The sequence below is a fragment of the Rosa chinensis genome, chromosome 7, assembly GCF_002994745.2.
Source record: "Rosa chinensis cultivar Old Blush chromosome 7, RchiOBHm-V2, whole genome shotgun sequence".
Lineage (NCBI taxonomy): Eukaryota > Viridiplantae > Streptophyta > Magnoliopsida > Rosales > Rosaceae > Rosa > Rosa chinensis.
This window is the reverse complement of record NC_037094.1, coordinates 26087173-26106835: the sequence shown is the minus strand read 5'-3', so window position 1 is coordinate 26106835 and position 19663 is coordinate 26087173. Positions and strand designations below refer to the sequence as shown.

The window sequence follows — 19663 nt, the reverse complement described above, 5'->3', positions numbered from 1 at the left end:
CATTTAGGTTTCCGATGCAGGTGAGGTGGAGGAAGAGGCGATGGTAGCGGTGGAGGAAGGGTGTTGCCGGAGCCGAGCTAGATGTGAGGAAGGGAGCTGCCGGAGCCGAGGCTCGTGAGGTGTCTCAAGTCAAAATTGGAGATCTGAGTGAATCGGAGATGAGTAGAGAATCGTCTCCAGCGAGAGAATCGGAAAGAATCCGAGATGAGTAGAGAATCAGAGAGATCTGAGTTAGACTCCAGTGAGGTAGCTCCGATCAGAGCTTCTTCGTCGACGTCGTCATCTTCAGGCATCGCGACGCCGTTTCGAGTTTTTGTAAGCTTGGAATCTCACCAGATCAGAGGCAGTGGTCATCGGAATCGGGGCGGGGGGTGGCTGGGCTTTGGTCTGGATTGTGTTGTGGTTCAATTGATGGTGACGGTGATGAGAGATGATGGCCGGAATTGATTCTTTCTGGTGATTGCAGAGGGAAGAGAAGAAGAAGAGACATCGGGGGGAGAGAGAGAGAGAGAGAGAGATAGAGAGAGAGAGAGGGAATGAATTTCTATTCATTTTGGCCGGATGATTATGGAGTTAGTGGAAGGGTAAAATTGTCAGGTTGAAAATAATTTAAAGCCACAAGTGGCCTTATGTATACAAGAAAACATTGGTGGCCTTATGACTAATTTAAGTTTCAAATTAACACTTGTGTGTAATTTTCTATTGATTCTAAGGCCTCTCGCTCGTTTTACAAAGCTCGTTCCTTAGGGAAATTAGGACTGAGACCGTCCTATGCAAAGGATATGAAAATACTCATTATGTTCTTACATAGAATCCATGGGGATCCTATGGATTGATTCAACCAACTTGTGGACATTTAAATATCTCATGATGTTGGTTGACACGCAAACACGCTGGTCACGTGTTGTGCCATTGTCCACCTGTAAATGTTGCTTATACTACACTCCTAGTACATATCATATGACAACGGGCTTACTCCCCGGATCATCCTATTCAGTCAATTGGACTTGACAATGCTAGAGAGTTTACATCGAAGACTTTTGATGGTTATTGCAATGGGACTGATGTTAGACATCATATTCCCATGAACATCATACTCCCTAAAGCTAATTAACTATGTCATGAGTGAAGGTGATAAAACACCCCCCATGCCCTCACATTCAATCCTTCACTGGAATCACTTCACTTTCATGTCCATATGATTATTTCTGTCTTCTCACGGCAACCCCTCAAATGAGAAAGAAGTAACAGACTTGACAGAATCAACTGAAGACACATCAAAAGAGTTGATGTAAAATAGTTGGTTCTGCCTACCAACATAGAACACTTCTGCTCAGCCTAATAATTTTTTGCAATATGTAGAGAATAACCCTACTTTGGTTAGCATATCTAATTTTTTTGCAATATGTACATATCTGACTAACATACCAAACTTTAGAATCTGTAAAAGATATTATAGTTATTTATATAATCCTTCCAACGTTTGTAATTGTTGTAGTTGGATATATAACATACTCTTAACATCGCCTAGTTGGTTTTATTTTTCTTGTAGAATTAGGGCTTAGTTATTCACGTTTTCAATTAATAGTTACCCTGAAATGTTGTAAGGACGTAATCAAAACCTATGTGAATCACATAAGTTCTATTTTTCTTCTAAAATTAGTGCAAATATTTTGTCATTCACGTTTACAGTGAATAGCTAAGCGTACTCATAACTAAAATGAATGCTACTGCTGCATGATTTGGTATCAACATGGAAGTATCAAATCTTTCTTTTCCGAAAGAATTACTTGATTGGTGACATGATGCAATTGATTGGTGGAAGCTTGGCCACCCAAGTTGGCCAGCCTCCCATATTTAATAAGCTTCATTGCATAATTGTTTTCAAGTGTATTTGTACAAGCAAAGAAAATAAATTTGAGAAGTACCAATAATAATGACAACTTTTGGATTTCCATTCAGAGCTAATACCATTTTCAAGTCTTTTTCATAAAACCTAACATCAAACAATTTCTGAATCCATTAATGTCTATAAGATACCGATATCTCAAGTTTCCTAACTATTAAAATACGCATCATTATGGCAGCTTTGGCATCTCAGTTTGTAAACTATTCAAACACTACTTCAACTAGGTAATATGCTAGATATTTTACCACCTCAGTCAAAATTTCTGTTATGCATAATGAACTAATGAAGTGCACCATCTTTCATAATGCTACATCTGATACAACCACGAGCTCGCCTTTTCAAACTATCATGCACCCTTTTTCATGCGAAAATCGACTTGCCTTTCAGACTTTGGGTATTGTTTTCTTAGGAGATCGTAAGTAGACAACTTTGTTTCAGACAAAGAAGTAGGCGATCTCGTTCACCAGCGAGCACACTTGAGCTCGGACATTGGACTTGATTAAGCCGTTCTTGAGCTATGCCAGATTTTATTAGTGAGGCTGTGAGGTACTATCTCCAGACCAAAAACACTTTCGTGAGTTGTGATTTATAAACCCCTGTAAGTTTGCTAGGCCACGAATGTGATTTTATGGCAATTTTCGATCAAGGTACTGTACAAAACTTGAGTTGCAAAGTGTCTAATGAACGATAAAAGATATAGTATGTGATCTGCTCCACAAACTGGCCTTGGTGCAAATTAATATTCATCGGGGCCATAGCTCATATTATCATTTAGACCTTAATTATTATCCCAACGGTGCAGGAACCGCCCCATAGGCCATCAAGGTTCGTGTGCCCGCCACTTCAGACTTATAATTACCCTAGCTAGCCAGCTCTAAAGCACCTGGACGTTTTCAGAATTAGGGATAGCATACTCATCAACAACACTAACCGGCCCTTTCAGAAATGTCCGTTGACTCGGTTGTTTGTTCTGGGCGGACTGCATTCACCATTGGATACATTTTCTTGCACATCAAGGATTTCTGTTCGCATATGCATGCCTGTCATTAAGAAATGGCCCTGTCCAATCACTCAAAAGAAAGAAAACAAAAAATCCTGTTTCCCTTGACTTGCAAAGAATTAGATGTGCATGAACCACAATTTTAGACCATCGCTTAAATACTCGAGTATGAATTGACAGATTTTCCGAAAGCATATACTCTTCAATTGCAATTTGTCATTCTATTGTGGATGCAATACCTGAGACACTTCCGAAATAAATTGTAATATCCAGCATTGAGAAGTTAATAAAAGAATCTGTGAGCCTTGGATATCGAGCTTGAGTGACATAGTTTGATAATTTACTTATCGATCTCGATAAACGTTAAAGCACTCGAGAATATTTTCAAAACTTTTCACAAGGTGAAATCTTTAGTAAGAGTTGGATAATAAAGTACACGACACGACGAATTCGTGGAAATTTATGGAGAATTTTCCGAGTACCCGAGCTATTTACGGCGATTTTACGAGGTTGTGGGATTTAAATCAAGAAATGGAAATTTGGTGGAGCAATGTGAGCCATTGATCCACTCACCGGTTGATCAGGACCGTCCATTGTTAAATGGACCAATCTACTTATATATGTTGATCAGATCAAAGAGGGGGGGGGGGAAGGAAGCGAGAAACTTCTCGCAGCACCGCCTCATCTCTCTCTTGAGGTCTATCTGGAAGTCTCTGGAGGAAGAAAAGAAAAGAAAAGAGGGAAACGGAGGGGAGAAGGTTAGTGAAAAGAAGATGAAGAAAACCCATCCATGGGGTTCCTGATCTCTCCCAACTCCGTACCAGCTCTCCTTAGAGGAGAGAGAGAGAGAGAGAGAGAGGGTTTCGGGTATCACACATATTACGGGGGTGATCGAAGGTATAAAGGAAGGGATCTTTGTCCACAGGGGGGAGAAGGAAAACCCATCCATCTTGTTCCTGATTGCTGCTCAACTCCGTACCAACCATCCATAGAGGATAGATGTAGAAAAAGAGAGACGAGGCTTCGGGGCCAGGGTGTTATAGTGGATCATGACTAGTTATTGTGCTAGACTGTGCTTTTGCATCGATTTTTAAAATTTTAATTAATTGTTGTGCATTTATGTACAGAGGACCCCTTCCATTAAGGAAATTTTTTTTTTTTTTGGGTCATTTTTAGAGATATCTTGTGAGACTCACTTTTCGATAGCATTTTGGGATCTCGACCGTGAAGTTTTTAGTTTTTAATGTATAGATCACTTCTGCAAATTTTCAGCCAAATTAATGATCGTTAATGTATCGAACTAGATTAAATCAATGGACGAACATAATCTGTCCAACCAGAATCATACATGTTTCTAATTGTAAATTGCAGTTATAAATATCTTAACGATTATCAATTTGTCTGAAAATTTGCATAGATCTACTTATATATACCTAAAAATTGAACAGTTGAGATGTGGATATATGATCGAAAAGTGGGTCTAATAAGTGATCTCTTAAAATTGTCAAAAAAAGAGATTCCTCACTAGAAGGGCTCTATTTATGTACCACACAAACCCTATTGGCACACATAAGGCCCTCGGTGATGCTGAAAACTTTGATGTAATTTAAAGTTTTTTTTTATTTTTTTGACGTGAATTTAAAGTTCATGTCTGTAAACACGAGATACGCGACAACGCCTTAGGTAAAAAAAAAAAAAAATTAGTCATAAAGTGACTACACTACCACGAATATTTTTATCACAAAGACTTCAAAATAGACGACAAGTAATTTCTTGTTTGGTGATGTATATTCTCGTCCACAAATTGTTCTATTAAACACATACATTTCACATACATAACTATAGGCTAGTCGGGTCCAAAATGTCTTTCCCAACAACCAAAAATTGCTCGTTTCTCATAAAAAATAAAGAAACCTGGATGTCTGGGATCTATTTAGTTGTTTGAACTCCTTATAATTTTTGTACATTAATAACTTCCTAGTATGGTTTTGTTAACGCCCACCCCTCGACCAAATAACCATAGCAAGACTTTGCAAGACTTTGAAGATCTAAAGAGATCCATAGCAAATATGGAAGAGCAAAATCTGAAGTGTTCTTGTTTTGTCCTTTTCACGATCAAGCTGCTCTTCAATCTTAACTGTCATCCGTTCTACATCACTTTAGGTTTGTGGGGTGAACTCATTAACTAAATTCTCTAAATAGCTAGCTAATATTGCAAAATCCATATTCACTTAAAGATATAATTAAATGCCTTTAAAAAAAAAAAAGATATAATTAAATGACCTGCCACTAGTGTCCTAGTCATTTCACACCATTACATCTACAATGGAGAATAACAACTAAAATCACAAAATGAAAACTCATAATTCTTTGACTTATTCAGCAAGTGATTTTTTATTTGGTGTTGTATGTTCATCCAAAATTTATTCTATTGAACACAATACACTTGACATGTATGACTAAAAAGATAATAGTTCAAATGTATTTTCCAACAACTGAAATTGCTCGTTCCTTATTGACTGTAGATAATATTTGACATATGCGAATTTTTTTTTCTTAATTTTTCGAAGGGTAGCTCTACTTACAGCTCCAAGTTTGCTATTTGGACCTCCCATACTTAGTACACCTCTAGTTTACTTTTTAGAATACTTAAAAAGCTAAGTAGATCTCCTTATTTTTACCAAAACACCCTTAAACATGAGATACAACAATATGTTAATCTACTTTTTATATCTATCTTCAACCACGAGAAGAATAATGAATCAAAATGACATAATATTGCTCTCTTATGAGTATGCCTCTCCCCCACCAAAATGAATTAAAAGTTAGTTCTCAATCTTGACATGTTCCCGGAATCCATTTGAATTTGCTAAAAGAAGGATTTCAAGGGTTTTGGGTTAGAATATAGAGTAATAACTATATTATAATATTTAATGAATTTAGTTAAGGGAATTCCAAATCAGATTGTTTTGAATTTAGTTTTGTACTAAATGATGGGCCATGTATAGAAATTATTATTTTTACCTAATTATTTTAGGTAAATTATAAAATAACATAAGCAATATAAAGAAATTCCTGAAAAAAAAAAAATTAATTGAATGTTATATTTGTGGGAGGTATGAAGAGTACATTTTCTTCTTCTTTTATTATCCTTATTTGTTTCTTTATATGACTTGACATAGTCGGTTAATAATTGAAAAAAATTGAAGATCCAAATATCAAATTTAGAGATCAAACTAGAACTACATTTTTTCGAATCAATCAATACTTCTGTTATGTGATAGTTCTCCAACCTAACTTTGTTGGAACCTAATTCGCCCCTGGACTTGGGCGGCGAGTAGTCAAGTCATTCTTTTGAGGGGCTCTTTATTCATCTTCTTTTCAAGATTTTGAACCAGAATCATAATCAAAGAGATCCATGACACAAATGCAAAAAACTAGGTAATCCAAGATTCCATGATTAGTGGACAAAAAGAAAATGAACCTAACCCAAGGGAGGAAGAGTAGTCAACAAAGAAAGAACTAAAAAGGTCCTGTGGGGCTGTGGCCTGTGGCCTTTGCGGCTTCGCCATGTGGGGAAAGCGTAACTAAAAAGGCAAAGAATCCGGACTTTTCCATTCAAGTTGCCCATTCATTTCATTTCCCACATTAATATTCAAGATTCCCGGCTTCCAAATGCACCTGGATTTGACTGGCCCCCACCTTCCTGGCCCCACTTGACTTAGACTCTGACCCAACGCGACCCCACCGCCAAAACGGCGTCGTTCTGTCCCTTCCGCTTCCGCCACCACCGCTTTAAAAAACATTATAGTGTGTGATGAATAAAATCGAAATGTCGTGGAAAGCCAGAGAGAACCCCCGCCATAGATAAAGAGTCGTAGAGCTCCGAAAAAGCAACGCCCACTTTCTCTCTCTGTCTCTCTATCTCCCTCAAAACCCTAACCCTAATTCTGCATTGCGGACATGGCTGCCTCGCTCGTCATGCCGTCGCCTGCGTCGTCGTCGTCCACGGCGGCGATGGCTTCATGTCGTTCGTCTCTCTTCGCTCGCGGCCATAGAAGTTTGCTCGGCGGCAGTGAATATGGCTCCCGAATCTACGCTCCTGACTGTGTTGTAAGAATAACTACACCACTGTGTAACTCGTAATTATATTTTTAATTTATTAATTTGTTCCGGCTTTCAAATAAGAATCAATTTTTACAGTTTGATTTTGAAAAGATAAAAGAAACGGGTTGTCTTTTGAAAAATTTCGATCAAAATTATTGTGTAATTTGACATGTTAGGGTGAAATGCGTCCACACAAAAGTAATTTTTGTTTTTGATCATTTCGTTTATGGTTCTTAGGCGATTGATTTGTGTGGTTTTCATGATTTTGGTAGAAATGTGAAATGGCTGAACCAATAAGCGGAAATGGGAAGCCGATTATTCCTGTTGTGAACGAGCGGACACTGCCCAAGTTCTTGGAATCGGCACGGTTGGCGAAATCGGTTAACAGAAGTAGTTCCAGGCTCAAATTGTTTTCTGGCACAGCAAATCCTGCTCTTTCCCAGGTAATCATAATTGGTTTTTGATTTACACTTTTTAAGTTTCAGTGGATTTTTACTGTGACATTTACTGAAATGGGAGTAAAACATTTTTGACTAATTACCTTTGTTAGAAAATTCTTGCAACACTGAATAGTGGTGGTATATGATTGTTGCGTATCAAGTGTTGGTATATGATCAATCTTATAAGTTGTAATCTTCAGAGTTACTGAGATGTCTTTTTAGTCACTTCCAAACAACCCCAAAGTTTTACAGCTCTTCCTTAGCAGCTGCTATTCCAGTATCTTGATTTTGAATGGCAGTGCATTGTGGATATTCGTTCATCAAGAATTGTTTAAAGACATTGTCACTAAATCCAGAATAATGACCACATACTTAACACTGCTCTTTGATCGACAGGTTTAACAGATTCAGTACTTTGAATTGAGCTAAAAACTATTCTGTGCATCTTAAATTTATGAAGTTGTAATAGGACAAGGCATTGTGGTCTTCTTCAATTTCTGAAATTGTCCACAATGCTGGGTGCTTTTAGTTAGTTATATACATAGAGGTGGTGGCTAACTCTATGGTACTTGCAAAACTGCTCAAATCTCAACACCCACACATTAAACCCTCTTATAATACTTTGAGTCTTGTGCATGTGATTTCTAATTGTCTGTAATTCATGCATAGGAAATCGCTTGGTACATGGGTTTGGAGCTTGGAAAGATCAACATAAAGAGGTTTGCTGATGGTGAAGTATATGTTCAGTTGGGAGAGAGTGTTAGAGGATGTGATGTATTCTTATTGCAGCCAACCTGCCCTCCTGTCAATGAGAACCTCATGGAGCTACAAATTATAATTGATGCATGTCGGAGGGCATCGGCCAGAAATATTACTGCAGTTATTCCATATTTTGGATATGCCAGAGCTGATAGAAAGGCAAGTCAATGTTTTTGCTTTAAATGAAGTTGCCTAGGATATCCACCAGTAGAAAATACTTCCGATCAAAGAGTATAAACAATTGAAAGGAAATATGGCAGTCCAAGTAGTTTCACCCACGCTTTGTCCATAACAGGAAAAGTGATTAAGTTTTGTGACCAGTTTTAAAGTTTCATATCTATAGTGCAGTATATCTCTTTGTAATTAAAGTCCTACATTTGTGGCATTTGAACTGAATTATGCTTACATTGAGTGATAGAAGTTATTTTTTCTTAATGGCGATTCTCTCTTCTTTCCACTACAGACTCAAGGGCGTGAATCCATAGCAGCCAAACTGGTTGCAAACCTTGTCACTATGGCAGGTGCAGACCGTGTTCTTGCTTGTGACATTCATTCCGGGCAGTCGATAGGTTACTTTGATATACCAGTGGATCATGTATATTGTGAGGTAATCTGCTCACAGTTGCCATTCTTGACTTGCCATGGCCTCTTTGCCATAATTTATGTTGTTTATTCTGCGCAATGTAGCATGTTATCCTTGATTACCTAGCCAGCAAGGCAATTTGTTCTGATGATTTGGTGGTCGTATCCCCTGATGTTGGGGGAGTTGCAAGAGCACGTGCTTTTGCAAAGAAACTATCTGATGCACCTTTAGCCATCATAGACAAAAGGCGTCATGGACACAATATTGCTGAGGTAATTTCTGTGTCAAACCCCTACTTATATTTTGTAAGGCATAGGATGCTTCACACGTTCATTGTTAGGTCAAGTTGTACAATGCAGTTTGTGGTTATTCTGGCTGAAATCTTTATCATCATCAACTAACTTAAAGATGTTTCAATGTCAAACCAATATTCACGTTTTTGTTAATGCCATGTCTTTTCTCAAATTTTAATCCTCTTAGAACTAGTTTCGGCAGTGTTACTGCCTTTCATTACTCTTCCAATTTGTACAACATATTAGTTTCCTTGGGATTATATCATGTTACGACTGTTGGCAGCTGCATATCAACATGGATCTCAATATTATGGTCACAGTAATGTTACTAGCTGATAGAAATCTTGAATATCCTTTTTTGTATGAGTACTAGTTTAGAAAAATGGTAAGCAAAGATCTGTTGCACATCAAATATTTACCTTCCCAGGTGATGAACTTGATTGGCGATGTAAAAGGAAAAGTTGCAGTGATGGTGGATGATATGATTGACACTGCTGGTGAGTTGAGTGACAATATATGAGTTTTCATGTTATATTTTTGTCCCTACTCATGAGGTCAAACAGTTACAGATGAAAGATAACAGTAAAGAGAAAGAAATGTATAAATAACCGAAAAGGTAAAGGAAAATCTAGTTGTTTTAACCTCATAGTAGAAACTAAAGTCAAATTGAATGTTGGAAGCATACATAATAACTGTTGCCTATCAAATGATTCTCAATAGTATGTAATAACTGTTGTCTATGACATGATTCTCTTTGTCTATTAAAAGCTCTTTGCTCACCCATCTCTTCAGTTTAAAGTTGAATGTTGCAGCTCATACACGATAACTGTGTTATATGAGAATATAAAATATGTAATTCAAAACTAGAGGCAGTTTTCATTTTGTTTTTAATGAGCTGTACACTTCTACATTGTAGGGACAATCTCAAAAGGCGCAGCCCTCTTACATGAAGAGGGGGCAAGGGAAGTCTATGCATGCTGTACCCATGCTGTGTTTAGGTATGAACGTACTTCGTAGCATTGGTTCTATTTCATCTGTTTCACGTGATGCATGGTATGGCTTTCTGTTATGCCCATGTTGTCTTTAGGTGTATCAATATGCTTCAATATGCTTTGTAGGGTATGGCTTTCTGTTATTTCCCTTGTAGCATTTGATCTTTTTCATTTGGTTCAGTTGATGGCTGGCTTTCTATTGTTGTTATTACTTCTTTCCAGTTATAATCTTAATTTTCTTGTTTGCCTACTAAACCTTGAAATCTTTTTAATTATTATTTTTCTCTTGAAGTCAACCAAGGTGCTTGTAAGTCTGCTATGTGTTAGTGCTCCAATGTTGAAGTTAAAATATCTTGAATAAATAAGAACAGATCATTTATTCTGTTTATTTGTCTGTTAATTTTTCGGAAAAGGGGAAATCAATATGAACCAACAACTTGGTTCATTATTTGCAAGTTATTTTCTATTTGTTATGAAATGCAATGTGGTATACCAACCATCTCAGTCATTTGATAATTTTCTTGTTGCTTTTTTGTTCACAGCCCTCCTGCAATTGAAAGGTTATCGAGTGGCCTGTTTCAAGAGGTGATTGTAACAAACACAATCCCTGTTGCAGAGAAGAATTACTTCCCTCAGTTGACTATACTTTCAGTAGCTAACCTGTTGGGTGAGACCATTTGGCGTGTTCACGATGATTCTTCTGTGAGTAGCATATTTCAGTGAAATCAGAATAGGAGACAATGCCAGTGGCTCCATCTAATCTATCATGGTTCTAGTATATCATATTTACACATTGGTTCCTCCTCTATTTTCATTAGTTCACCAAGTCTCACCAAGTCTTTTGGCGTGGTAATAATAGTAGTAGAATCTCAGTGTACTCTTTAGTCATTTAGGTGGGGGGTTCAAGCTCGCAAGTGAACATTGCTATCTTCAAGAGAAGTTAAGCTTGTTCAATGAGCTTAATAAGCACACAGCTAGCTTATGGAAGTTCTGTATGTCAGGATTAATGTAATACTTGAAATTTATGATACTTCAACCAGTTTCAAAGTGAGAATGTGTCTTGTTGCATTTGCAATATATAGGATGGGTTGAAGGTAACAAATCAGTGTACTGAAGGATCATTTCTCCCCAGGACCTAAGACAAGTTCCCCTCCTTTGTAACGAACTGATTATATCACTTGAGAATCATCAGCAGCAGAAACAGCATCATTTGACAGTGCATTCCTGTAACCAGCCAAATGCAAGTTGGAATCAGCTTATTTGAAAAAATTTGCAGCGTGGCATTTTCCTCGGCATTGCTATATGTTGCAGCAATTGCATATAAATCTTGTGCACAGTAGTAAAGATTGCCAAAATAAATAGCAGTCCTTGAACTATCAGATCCTCCAAAAAATATCAGATCCTCCAAAAAATCGAGATTTGTAACACCCAAATTAAATACGAGGGCGTATCCCGAGTCCTGAGTGATTTATAACGGTTTCACATAATCCCTCAGGTTCATTTCAAAAACATGCTCACATTTTCAAAGTTGTTGCCCAATGCCCATAATCTCCTACACTAGTCCTCTACACGGGAAAACTCATTTTTATGATGTTAAACCATAGAAAATAAAAAATAAAAGGAGAATTGATCATTCTTATTAATGAAACACAATGGTTGAAAAAGTACTTACCCAAAAAAGAAATAGGCCTAAACTTAAATCGGCACACATACTATTTCATGAATCAATAAAGCACAAAGTTCAAACTAACAAAAGAACCTTCGCATTCAAAGGAACATATAGGCTACTATTTACCTCTTGTATCGAGCACGCAATTGTGGTACGAAAAATAAACAACTTCTAAGAAGACTCATAGAAGACCTTCAGCTAGGAAAGACTAGACATCTCGATTTTAACTGAGATCCTTCCCCTTAGGGTTAGAGTTCTCAAAGTCAATAGGGAGGCTAAAGGTTAGCTCCCTTACCTTCTTCTTTTGCTGTCCTGCATCCTTTTTCTTCTTGTTGGGCGAGCCCTTGACTTTCATAAGGCTTGTCTTAGTAACTTTCACTTTGTTTTTGCTATCTCTAGGTTAGCCCTTTTCTTCAGGACCTCTTAGGGAATAGTCACCATTTTCGGACCTATACTAGCCGCATCAATGTTTGATTTGCTAAGAGCTAGGCTCAGGCGTTGTCTCTTTGGAGATGACTACATAACATCTCTCTTTGTCTCCGCCTCCCACTCACTTTTGGTAGAGAAGCTATAGTCTCTTCAAGCTCTCATATAATCACTTTTTTTTTTTTCCAATTCTTTGGTAAGGAAAGACATCTGGAAAGCAAATTTGAAACAGATGGGCCTTGAAAATCAACTTAGACTTAGAAGCTTGCACCAGCCCAGGAGCTACAATTAGCCCAGTTCCTTGTCCAATAGGCTCCAAGTCACTAGCCACGTCATCTCTGGCCATATCAGCCTTATCCCCATAAGCTCTTGCCATCTCAACCCTAAAACTCTGGTCTTGCTCCGGTCACCGACTCAGTCAAGCTCCAATCCCAGACTACCGTGCAGTCACCGCGTTCCCTGCCGGTGCGGCACCACCAACAACATTACTAGCGCCAAGAACTCGACCAAAAGCTCGAGACAACACAGTCCTTGTCTAAATCAGACGTCTCTGCAACTCCTCAGGCAACGCTGGGCCGGAGTATAGAAGATCGACATCAATGAGGAGTCCGCATGTCGTGCATTGTCCAGCCAGATTCTCGAAAAAGAAATCCAAATCCAAAACAATACCATCATCGACAGTGAAACTGCACTGGAAGATGATGGGTTGACGAAGACTAGTGTCAACACGGATCCGTACTCAACCTACATCATATTTAACTTCATTATTCTCCACAATCTGCTCAGAGAACTGCCTACCAATCTGATAAGCCTCATAGTGTAAATTGCCTGTATGATTCCAAGCACTCATATCCAAAAGCCTAATGAATTCAAGGGCACCATCTCCACTAGCATCACACCATCAAAGGTCGCCAAGACCACCAGCGCACGATCAAAGCCCCAAGACCCCTCTTTCAAAACCCTAGTATGATTAGAGGGTTCAGTGAAGGAAAACAGATATCTCTCACCATGTTCTTGAATTTGATAACTTCTGTTGAATCTCCATACTTGCAGGAACATGCCCTTGAAAAAACCCAGAGAATAATCTTGAGCAGTCAACAACTTACCAACCAACAAAGCTTGAGAGTGTCGAAGCCTCGAACCCTTAGATGGTCAAAGATCCATTTGTCCCTTGCCTTCAGCCAGAGCAAGAGATGAAGCCAGTCTCACTGCCATCTCATCCACAGAAGTCATCAAAAAGCAAACACGAAGTTTTGGAATACCTAGGGTTTTGGAGGCTGTAGAGGTTTGCAGTATAGGGTTTAATGGCAATTAACAGGGTTTTCCCTGTTTATGAAGGAAATATTCAAACTAAACTTTTGTTTATTTTTCCTTGTACAATGTTTAGAAATTAAAAGACTCTAAACATCAGTCGATATGTTTTTTTTTTTTGAACCAAATGTCAGGGCTTTTATAATTCAACAAGGTTACACATAACGATCCATCCCAGTATTGACAGAAGAACCACTACCTAAGTAAACCCATCTTTCCAAGATGTTAAGCCCAGCTAGAAAAGTCCTTACAAAACCCATGAGCAATTAAAGATGGGGGCTAGAGCACAACATCTCTTCTAAGCAAGCGGAGAGGCTGCAAATGCCCCATCCATCATGACAAAATAAAACATAAAAGTAAATCTCACAACCCAAGTCCAGGTACCAAATCCTACACCCGAGCTAAATTCCCAAAACCTAACAAAGCCTGCAAACCAGGGCTAACTATTAGCCCAGAACCAATTACTATGGGCCTCCAAAATTCTGGACATCCTAACCACAGAGCCGTCACTGCTAACCACAAATTCGCAGGCAGCGGCCAAAGACACCAGCAACGACACTGCAGTCACCTACATCGATTCCGTCGTCACCATCTTTAGAATCGCCTCACAAAGCGTCTCCACCATCATAGAGTTCACAACCTGCGTCGACGATTGACCTGAAAGCAACCTTCTTTATAACCCCGCCGCATCATATCCTCTTGTCGATCCCCCATGTTGCTTTGACCTTAAGCTCATGCACCACCACGGTGCCGGAACCAGCTCGACTCAACCCAGCTCCAATAACACCGCTATTGAACCTCGATCTGGCAACAAAGCTAGGCTATAATTCACCACCATCAGCGCTGCCACAACTCGACAACACCTCCAGCTAACCCAAATTCTTCAATACAAATGACCCCAGTGACGACGTCAAAAAAGATTCCATTCAAGGAGGAAGGTATTTGCCAGAATTCCATACCCTATTGTAGTGAACCTCCAACCCTAACAGAGCCGCTCCACTATATGCTTCTCAAAATGAGGTGTTCCTTCCTTGTCATTTTTCTCATGCTCTTTCACAACACAATCGATGATGATTTGATCCAACAATATTGCAAGAAAGCCGCAGATCACGAACCATCTGTGAACTACGACTTTTGTGTCTCAACCATTGAAGCCCACCCTAAAAGCCATAGTGCACACCTTGCAACACTTATAATGACTGTACTTGACCTAGCCGGAGCCAAGGTGACCAACTTCAATTCACACATTCAAGAGCTAAAGAAGGATCCAAAAGTTGACCAACCTACATTACAAGACTACGAAGAAGTATACTTAGATGCCACTAGTAGCATGCAGGAAGCTACCAATTCCTTCAAGGCCAAGAATTATGAGTCGACTCTTAATACTCTTAGTGCTGCTATGAATGCACCTGATACTTGTGAAACTGGATTTCAAGAGAGGAAAGCAGTGTCTCCCTTGAAGAAGGAGGACGATGACTTCACTTAATTGGGGCGTCATATCTCTTGCTTTCATTCGCCAATTACGTGGGACACAATAAGCATTTGTCTCTACACCCACTTTGAATTTGATTTCTCCTATGACTTTTCTTGATACGAAAGAAAAAAATATAACGTGTTGCAGAACATATCATAAATTGAACAATAAGGTTGGTTGTTAACTCTTTTCCTTCTTACTCTTTCATGTTTCTCGACTAATTTTTATGACAAAATATATATGTGGGTGTTCTTTGACATATACACAACAAAATAATCCAATTGTTTAACAAACTTGATCGTCATATCTGTACTACTATAAATGGAGACGTTCTTTTAGTGTCAATGGGTTTTACCAAGTTTTGAAGTGCTCATAATATCTTTTAACTTAAAAAGTAAAAAACACTATTTCAAAAAAAAAAAAAAGTAAAAACTCATAATAAAATTAATAAAATGATTATTATAGTAAAATTAAAAAGAACACGTAAAAATAAAAATGAAAAAAAATTAAAGAAGTGGTGAGAAGGAAATTTCCAATTTCATCACTAGTATAACATGTGCATTGCATAGATATGAGTATAGCCGGTAACATATTTATTTTTGCTGCTATATGTTCTAAGGACTTCACAAATGAAATGCTACAGAGCTCCCAATTCAAATAACCAGAACAAATGACATTGACACCAAAGTACCAATTTTTTTTAATTTTTATTCATTTTTATATTATTTTGACTGAAAAGCAAATTACAGAGCAAAACACTATAGCAACCTCCTCCTGCTAGCTGATTTAATTGGAACACTTAGGCCACCTCCAACCCAACAAACCAAAGTGCTAAATGGCCATTTTTTAGCCCAACCCAACTCCAACCCACCAAATTAAGGATCAAAGTGTTAAAAGTTAGGGCTAAAGGTAAGTAGAGATGGCTAAATTTAGCCCTAAACATAGCCCTTTGCCCCTTTAAACAAATGGAATCAGAAAGCTGTGGCCCACGAGTTGCAGTGGAATGTAACATAAGCATGACGTTAGCAACGGCTAATTGCTCACGTCAGCTAGTCGATGGTTTTTTTTAAATAGCTGTTGGTTTTAATTTTTTTATAGCAGTTGGTTTGCTTTTATTTTTTATTTTTTTATAACTTTTACACTATAAATACATATCACCTCAACCTTCTTTTTCACATCTTCCTTCTACTTCCTCATTCTCTCTATTCTAAATCTTTCATTTTCTCCCAATTCTTAATCTCTCATTTATTTTTCTTTTATCGTAAATGGTGAGTTCGTTGAAAAAATACAACCGAAAATATTTTTTTTTATCATAAAAATGATTTCAACTAGTAATTACTATAAGTAAATTAATGATAAAAAATAAGAACATATATATATATATATACACACACACACACACACGCAACCTATCCTCACCTAAGCAAAACATACGGATTTCCCATTTTTACCCACTTTCCGATCATATTTTCACATCTTAACCGTTCAGTTTTTATATCCTAATGTATAGATCATCTCTACAAAATTTCAGCCAATTTGATGATCGTTAAGGCATCCAAAACTGCAATTTACACGAACGAACCGAATCTGTTGAACCGGAACCGTTCGTGTTTATAATGGTAAATTGCAGTTTTGGTTGCCTTAACGATCACCAAATTGGCTGAAAATTTGCAAAAGTGATCTATACATTAGGACCTAAAAACTGAACGGTTAAGATGTGAAAATGTGATCGGAAAGTGGGGAAAAATTGGAAATCCGCACCTTTTGCTTAGGTGCGGATATCCGCAGCCAAGAAGGGCTGTATATATATATATAATATATCCAAAATGTTAAAATATATTGTAGGGTTATAATTTAGCCTTGACGGATTGGAAACGATTGATATCACATCGATAAATAGTACAGAATTCATGGCTAAAATTTAGCTCAAGGGCTATTTTTAGCCGTTTCGGTTGAAGATGGCCTTAGAGCACAAAAAGGGAGAGACAGTTAAATTACACTGAAACGTTTCTATTCTCGAGATCCAAACTCGCTAACTTATCAACTACAAAATTATCTTTAAGAAATACATGTCTAAAACGATTGTAATCAAATTGATGTGATAGAAGTTTGATTTCATTAACTACGACTTTAATCCGCCAAGGAACTGCAGTTTTGGCCAAGTTGCCGTCAATAAGAATCATTACTGTTATTAGTCCAAAAAAACAAAAGAATCATTACTGCAGTTTCCTTTAGTGCCCTAGGGCATGGTTAACAATGACAAATGAACAATCTATGTTTAACAATAACAAGTGTATGGGAAGGAGCAAGCCCATTCCCAAAGCACAGCCCAACGCTCCAGCCCATATTAAAAAAAAATTAGGGTTTCTCATATATGTCTCTCTATAAATTGCCTCTCCATACTCACTAACCCCTGCAAGCCTCTCTCCTCCTCTTCTCTAACCGCATCCCTCTTGCTTTTTTTTTTTTTCCTTCAGTTTAATTTCCGATTTCGATTACAGTAACTGATTGATAGCCGTGATGAACGCTTTTGTGCCAGAGGCGGGTGCTTCAATAGGGCTCTGTCTGTGACGGCTACACAACCCTCTAAGAAGTTCTGAGCTTTTCTCTCCTTATTGATTTCTTGATTGTTTCTTGTAGGGTTGGAATTTGATTTGGAAAGAAAGCGAAGTGACGATAGAAATTCATGTCTGTCAATCCCCTGACTTACTGCTTGATGTTAACCTGAATTGGCTGTGGTTCTGATCGCTTTTCTTTCTCATTTCCCAAATCTCAACTGCACACTAAGCACATGGATCTGAACTGAACTGGGTTCAGTTCTGAATTTTTGTTTTTTTTTTGTTGAAAATGGGTTTTGTTTTTCGAATCTGGGCAGCTGATGAGTCTCATGGTATTATGGGTAATTTGCGTCTGAATTCTCATTGATGTTTTACTTTCACCTTGGAGAACTGATGCCCTTAAAGATTTTTTACCTGATTTTTTTTTCTTTCTCGGAGGTTTTTCTTTTAATCAATTTTTTGGATTGAGGGAGTTTGATGTTATATGATGAAAAGAATCATTCGGATTCCCAATGATAGCATATATATGATATCACAACCAGCTACTTCTGATCACATCATTCCCTCACTCCCTATTTCTGTTTGTTCTTTATTTTAAAAGCAAAACAAAACATAATCAAGCAAAATGTTGAACAATTCTTGTTAAAATGCCTGGTTGTCGGAACTTTAAACTGAAAGGACTCTACAGAATTTTAGTAGTCAATGAACAATTTGTGTAGCCTTGGCTTAACTCCATTGGATGAATGAACAAAACAATGTGTATTTTAGGCTGCACCCCATCTTGTGCTTACCAATTCCTCGAAAATTGAAGATTCCAGTTAGGATGGACCAAATTGTTTGTACCTTAATCCCGGCATACCAATTCCGTATATCAGCTAAGATGGACTAATTCGATTTATTCATCAATCCACAATTGTTGAGATGCTTATTTAAAACGGATGGGGAGAATGACAATTTCTTCCCAAGAAATATTTAATGGTCCTGTTACTTAACCGTCCTTTTGTAAAAGAAATAAATAATGAAATGATTGTGAATCTGTTTGAAAATTGATGGACATGAACCTTAATTTGAAGGACTTGACATGAAATATTTCAGTAGAGTAGGGACTAGGGAGCTGTTAATCAGGATTTTTGAAGGGTAATGAAACCTGTTTGGCTCAGGAATCATCTTATCAGATCTTCCTCATCTGAAGGATTTGATACCTCCCTCTGTCTCGTCGATACCTCTGCCCTAAACCCTAAACCATAACTTTCATCGTCAATGGTGACCACAAATGAGGTATCGGCCTTAATCCTTACATTGAGGTTTAAATCCACATTTCGATCGATCAAAGTTTATCTATGTGGTTATGGTCTTGGATATCACTAGTTCTCGAGCATTCATGATTCAAGAGGATGGGTTTGTTCTTTTGAGAGTGACACCATCTAGTTATTAGTCTAATACTCTTTCACTTTGCCTTCCACCATGTCAACACTTCTATCATTCCGTGACCACTTATCCAATTTCAGCAAAAAAATTGTCCACTTACTCAACTAAGAGTTTTTTAACCCCATTTACACAGTCTAACATCTACTGACAATTTTACCCTCATTAATCAAATTGAAACTCATCCATACTCTCTCTCTCTCTCTCTCTCTCTCTCTCTCTCTCTCTCTCTCTCTCTCTCTCTCTCTCTCTCTCTCTCTCTCTCTCCCCCCCCGGCCAACCTCCATCCCCGTCGTTACTGGCTCTACCGCCATCGCTGTGGAGCAAGGAATGGGTCCTCCCGGAAATCAACGAAAATGACAACGTCAGCCTGGAGATCGAACTCACTCCTCCGCCATCTTCTCCACAACCAGCAAACGCTGTCACTACCAGGTCATGGCTGGGGACGAGTTTATTCTGATCAACGATGGATTCAGCGGCCTTGTTCTTCCTTTGGCTCTGAGGCTTGAGAAGGAGAAGACGGAGGAGATGTTGAGGACGACGAGGAGATCCGGGACAGGTCGTCGTGCTCGTGCCTCGAGGATGAAAGCGAGAGACGCGAGGAGATGGTGACAGACTCGCAATCGCAGAGGCAAGCTGAGCGAGGTGTTGGAGGATGACGACGACACCGATTTCGAGCTTCTGTGAAGGAAGTGCTTCAGAGTTAGGCGCCGCGTT

The 19663-nt window shown here is 38.3% G+C and overlaps 2 protein-coding genes and 4 non-coding genes across 7 annotated transcripts; all 6 read left to right on the top strand.

Annotated features, from left to right (window-relative positions):
• The first annotated feature begins 6728 nt into the window (after positions 1-6728).
• Positions 6729-11302, top strand: LOC112179402 (ribose-phosphate pyrophosphokinase 1). 2 transcript variants are annotated; one of them, XM_024317800.2, is made up of 8 exons: positions 6729-7022; positions 7289-7459; positions 8126-8374; positions 8679-8822; positions 8903-9070; positions 9519-9588; positions 10008-10089; positions 10626-11302. In XM_024317800.2, the coding sequence occupies exons 1-8, from the start codon at positions 6873-6875 to the stop codon at positions 10804-10806; spliced, it is 1215 nt and encodes a 404-aa protein (XP_024173568.1). In that variant the 5' UTR covers positions 6729-6872; the 3' UTR covers positions 10807-11302. The 2 variants fall into 2 exon arrangements, with proteins under 2 accessions (XP_024173568.1, XP_024173570.1); XM_024317802.2 differs by lacking the exon at positions 9519-9588.
• Positions 11303-14381: 3079 nt separating this feature from the next.
• On the top strand, positions 14382-14975 carry LOC112177691 (putative invertase inhibitor). Its single transcript, XM_024315953.1, has one exon. It carries the CDS (start codon positions 14382-14384, stop codon positions 14973-14975), a length of 594 nt encoding a protein of 197 aa, XP_024171721.1.
• A 2500-nt stretch (positions 14976-17475) lies between these two features.
• On the top strand, positions 17476-17567 carry LOC112181050. The gene has a single exon (XR_002928660.1). It is a non-coding gene; the product is annotated as a small nucleolar RNA U61 (small nucleolar RNA).
• A 61-nt stretch (positions 17568-17628) lies between these two features.
• Positions 17629-17712, top strand: LOC112181055. Its single transcript, XR_002928665.1, has one exon. It is a non-coding gene; the product is annotated as a small nucleolar RNA snoR14 (small nucleolar RNA).
• A 117-nt stretch (positions 17713-17829) lies between these two features.
• On the top strand, positions 17830-17923 carry LOC112181040. Its single transcript, XR_002928652.1, has one exon. It is a non-coding gene; the product is annotated as a small nucleolar RNA Z101 (small nucleolar RNA).
• A 76-nt stretch (positions 17924-17999) lies between these two features.
• On the top strand, positions 18000-18078 carry LOC112181036. Its single transcript, XR_002928648.1, has one exon. It is a non-coding gene; the product is annotated as a small nucleolar RNA R12 (small nucleolar RNA).
• The last annotated feature ends 1585 nt before the right edge of the window (positions 18079-19663 follow it).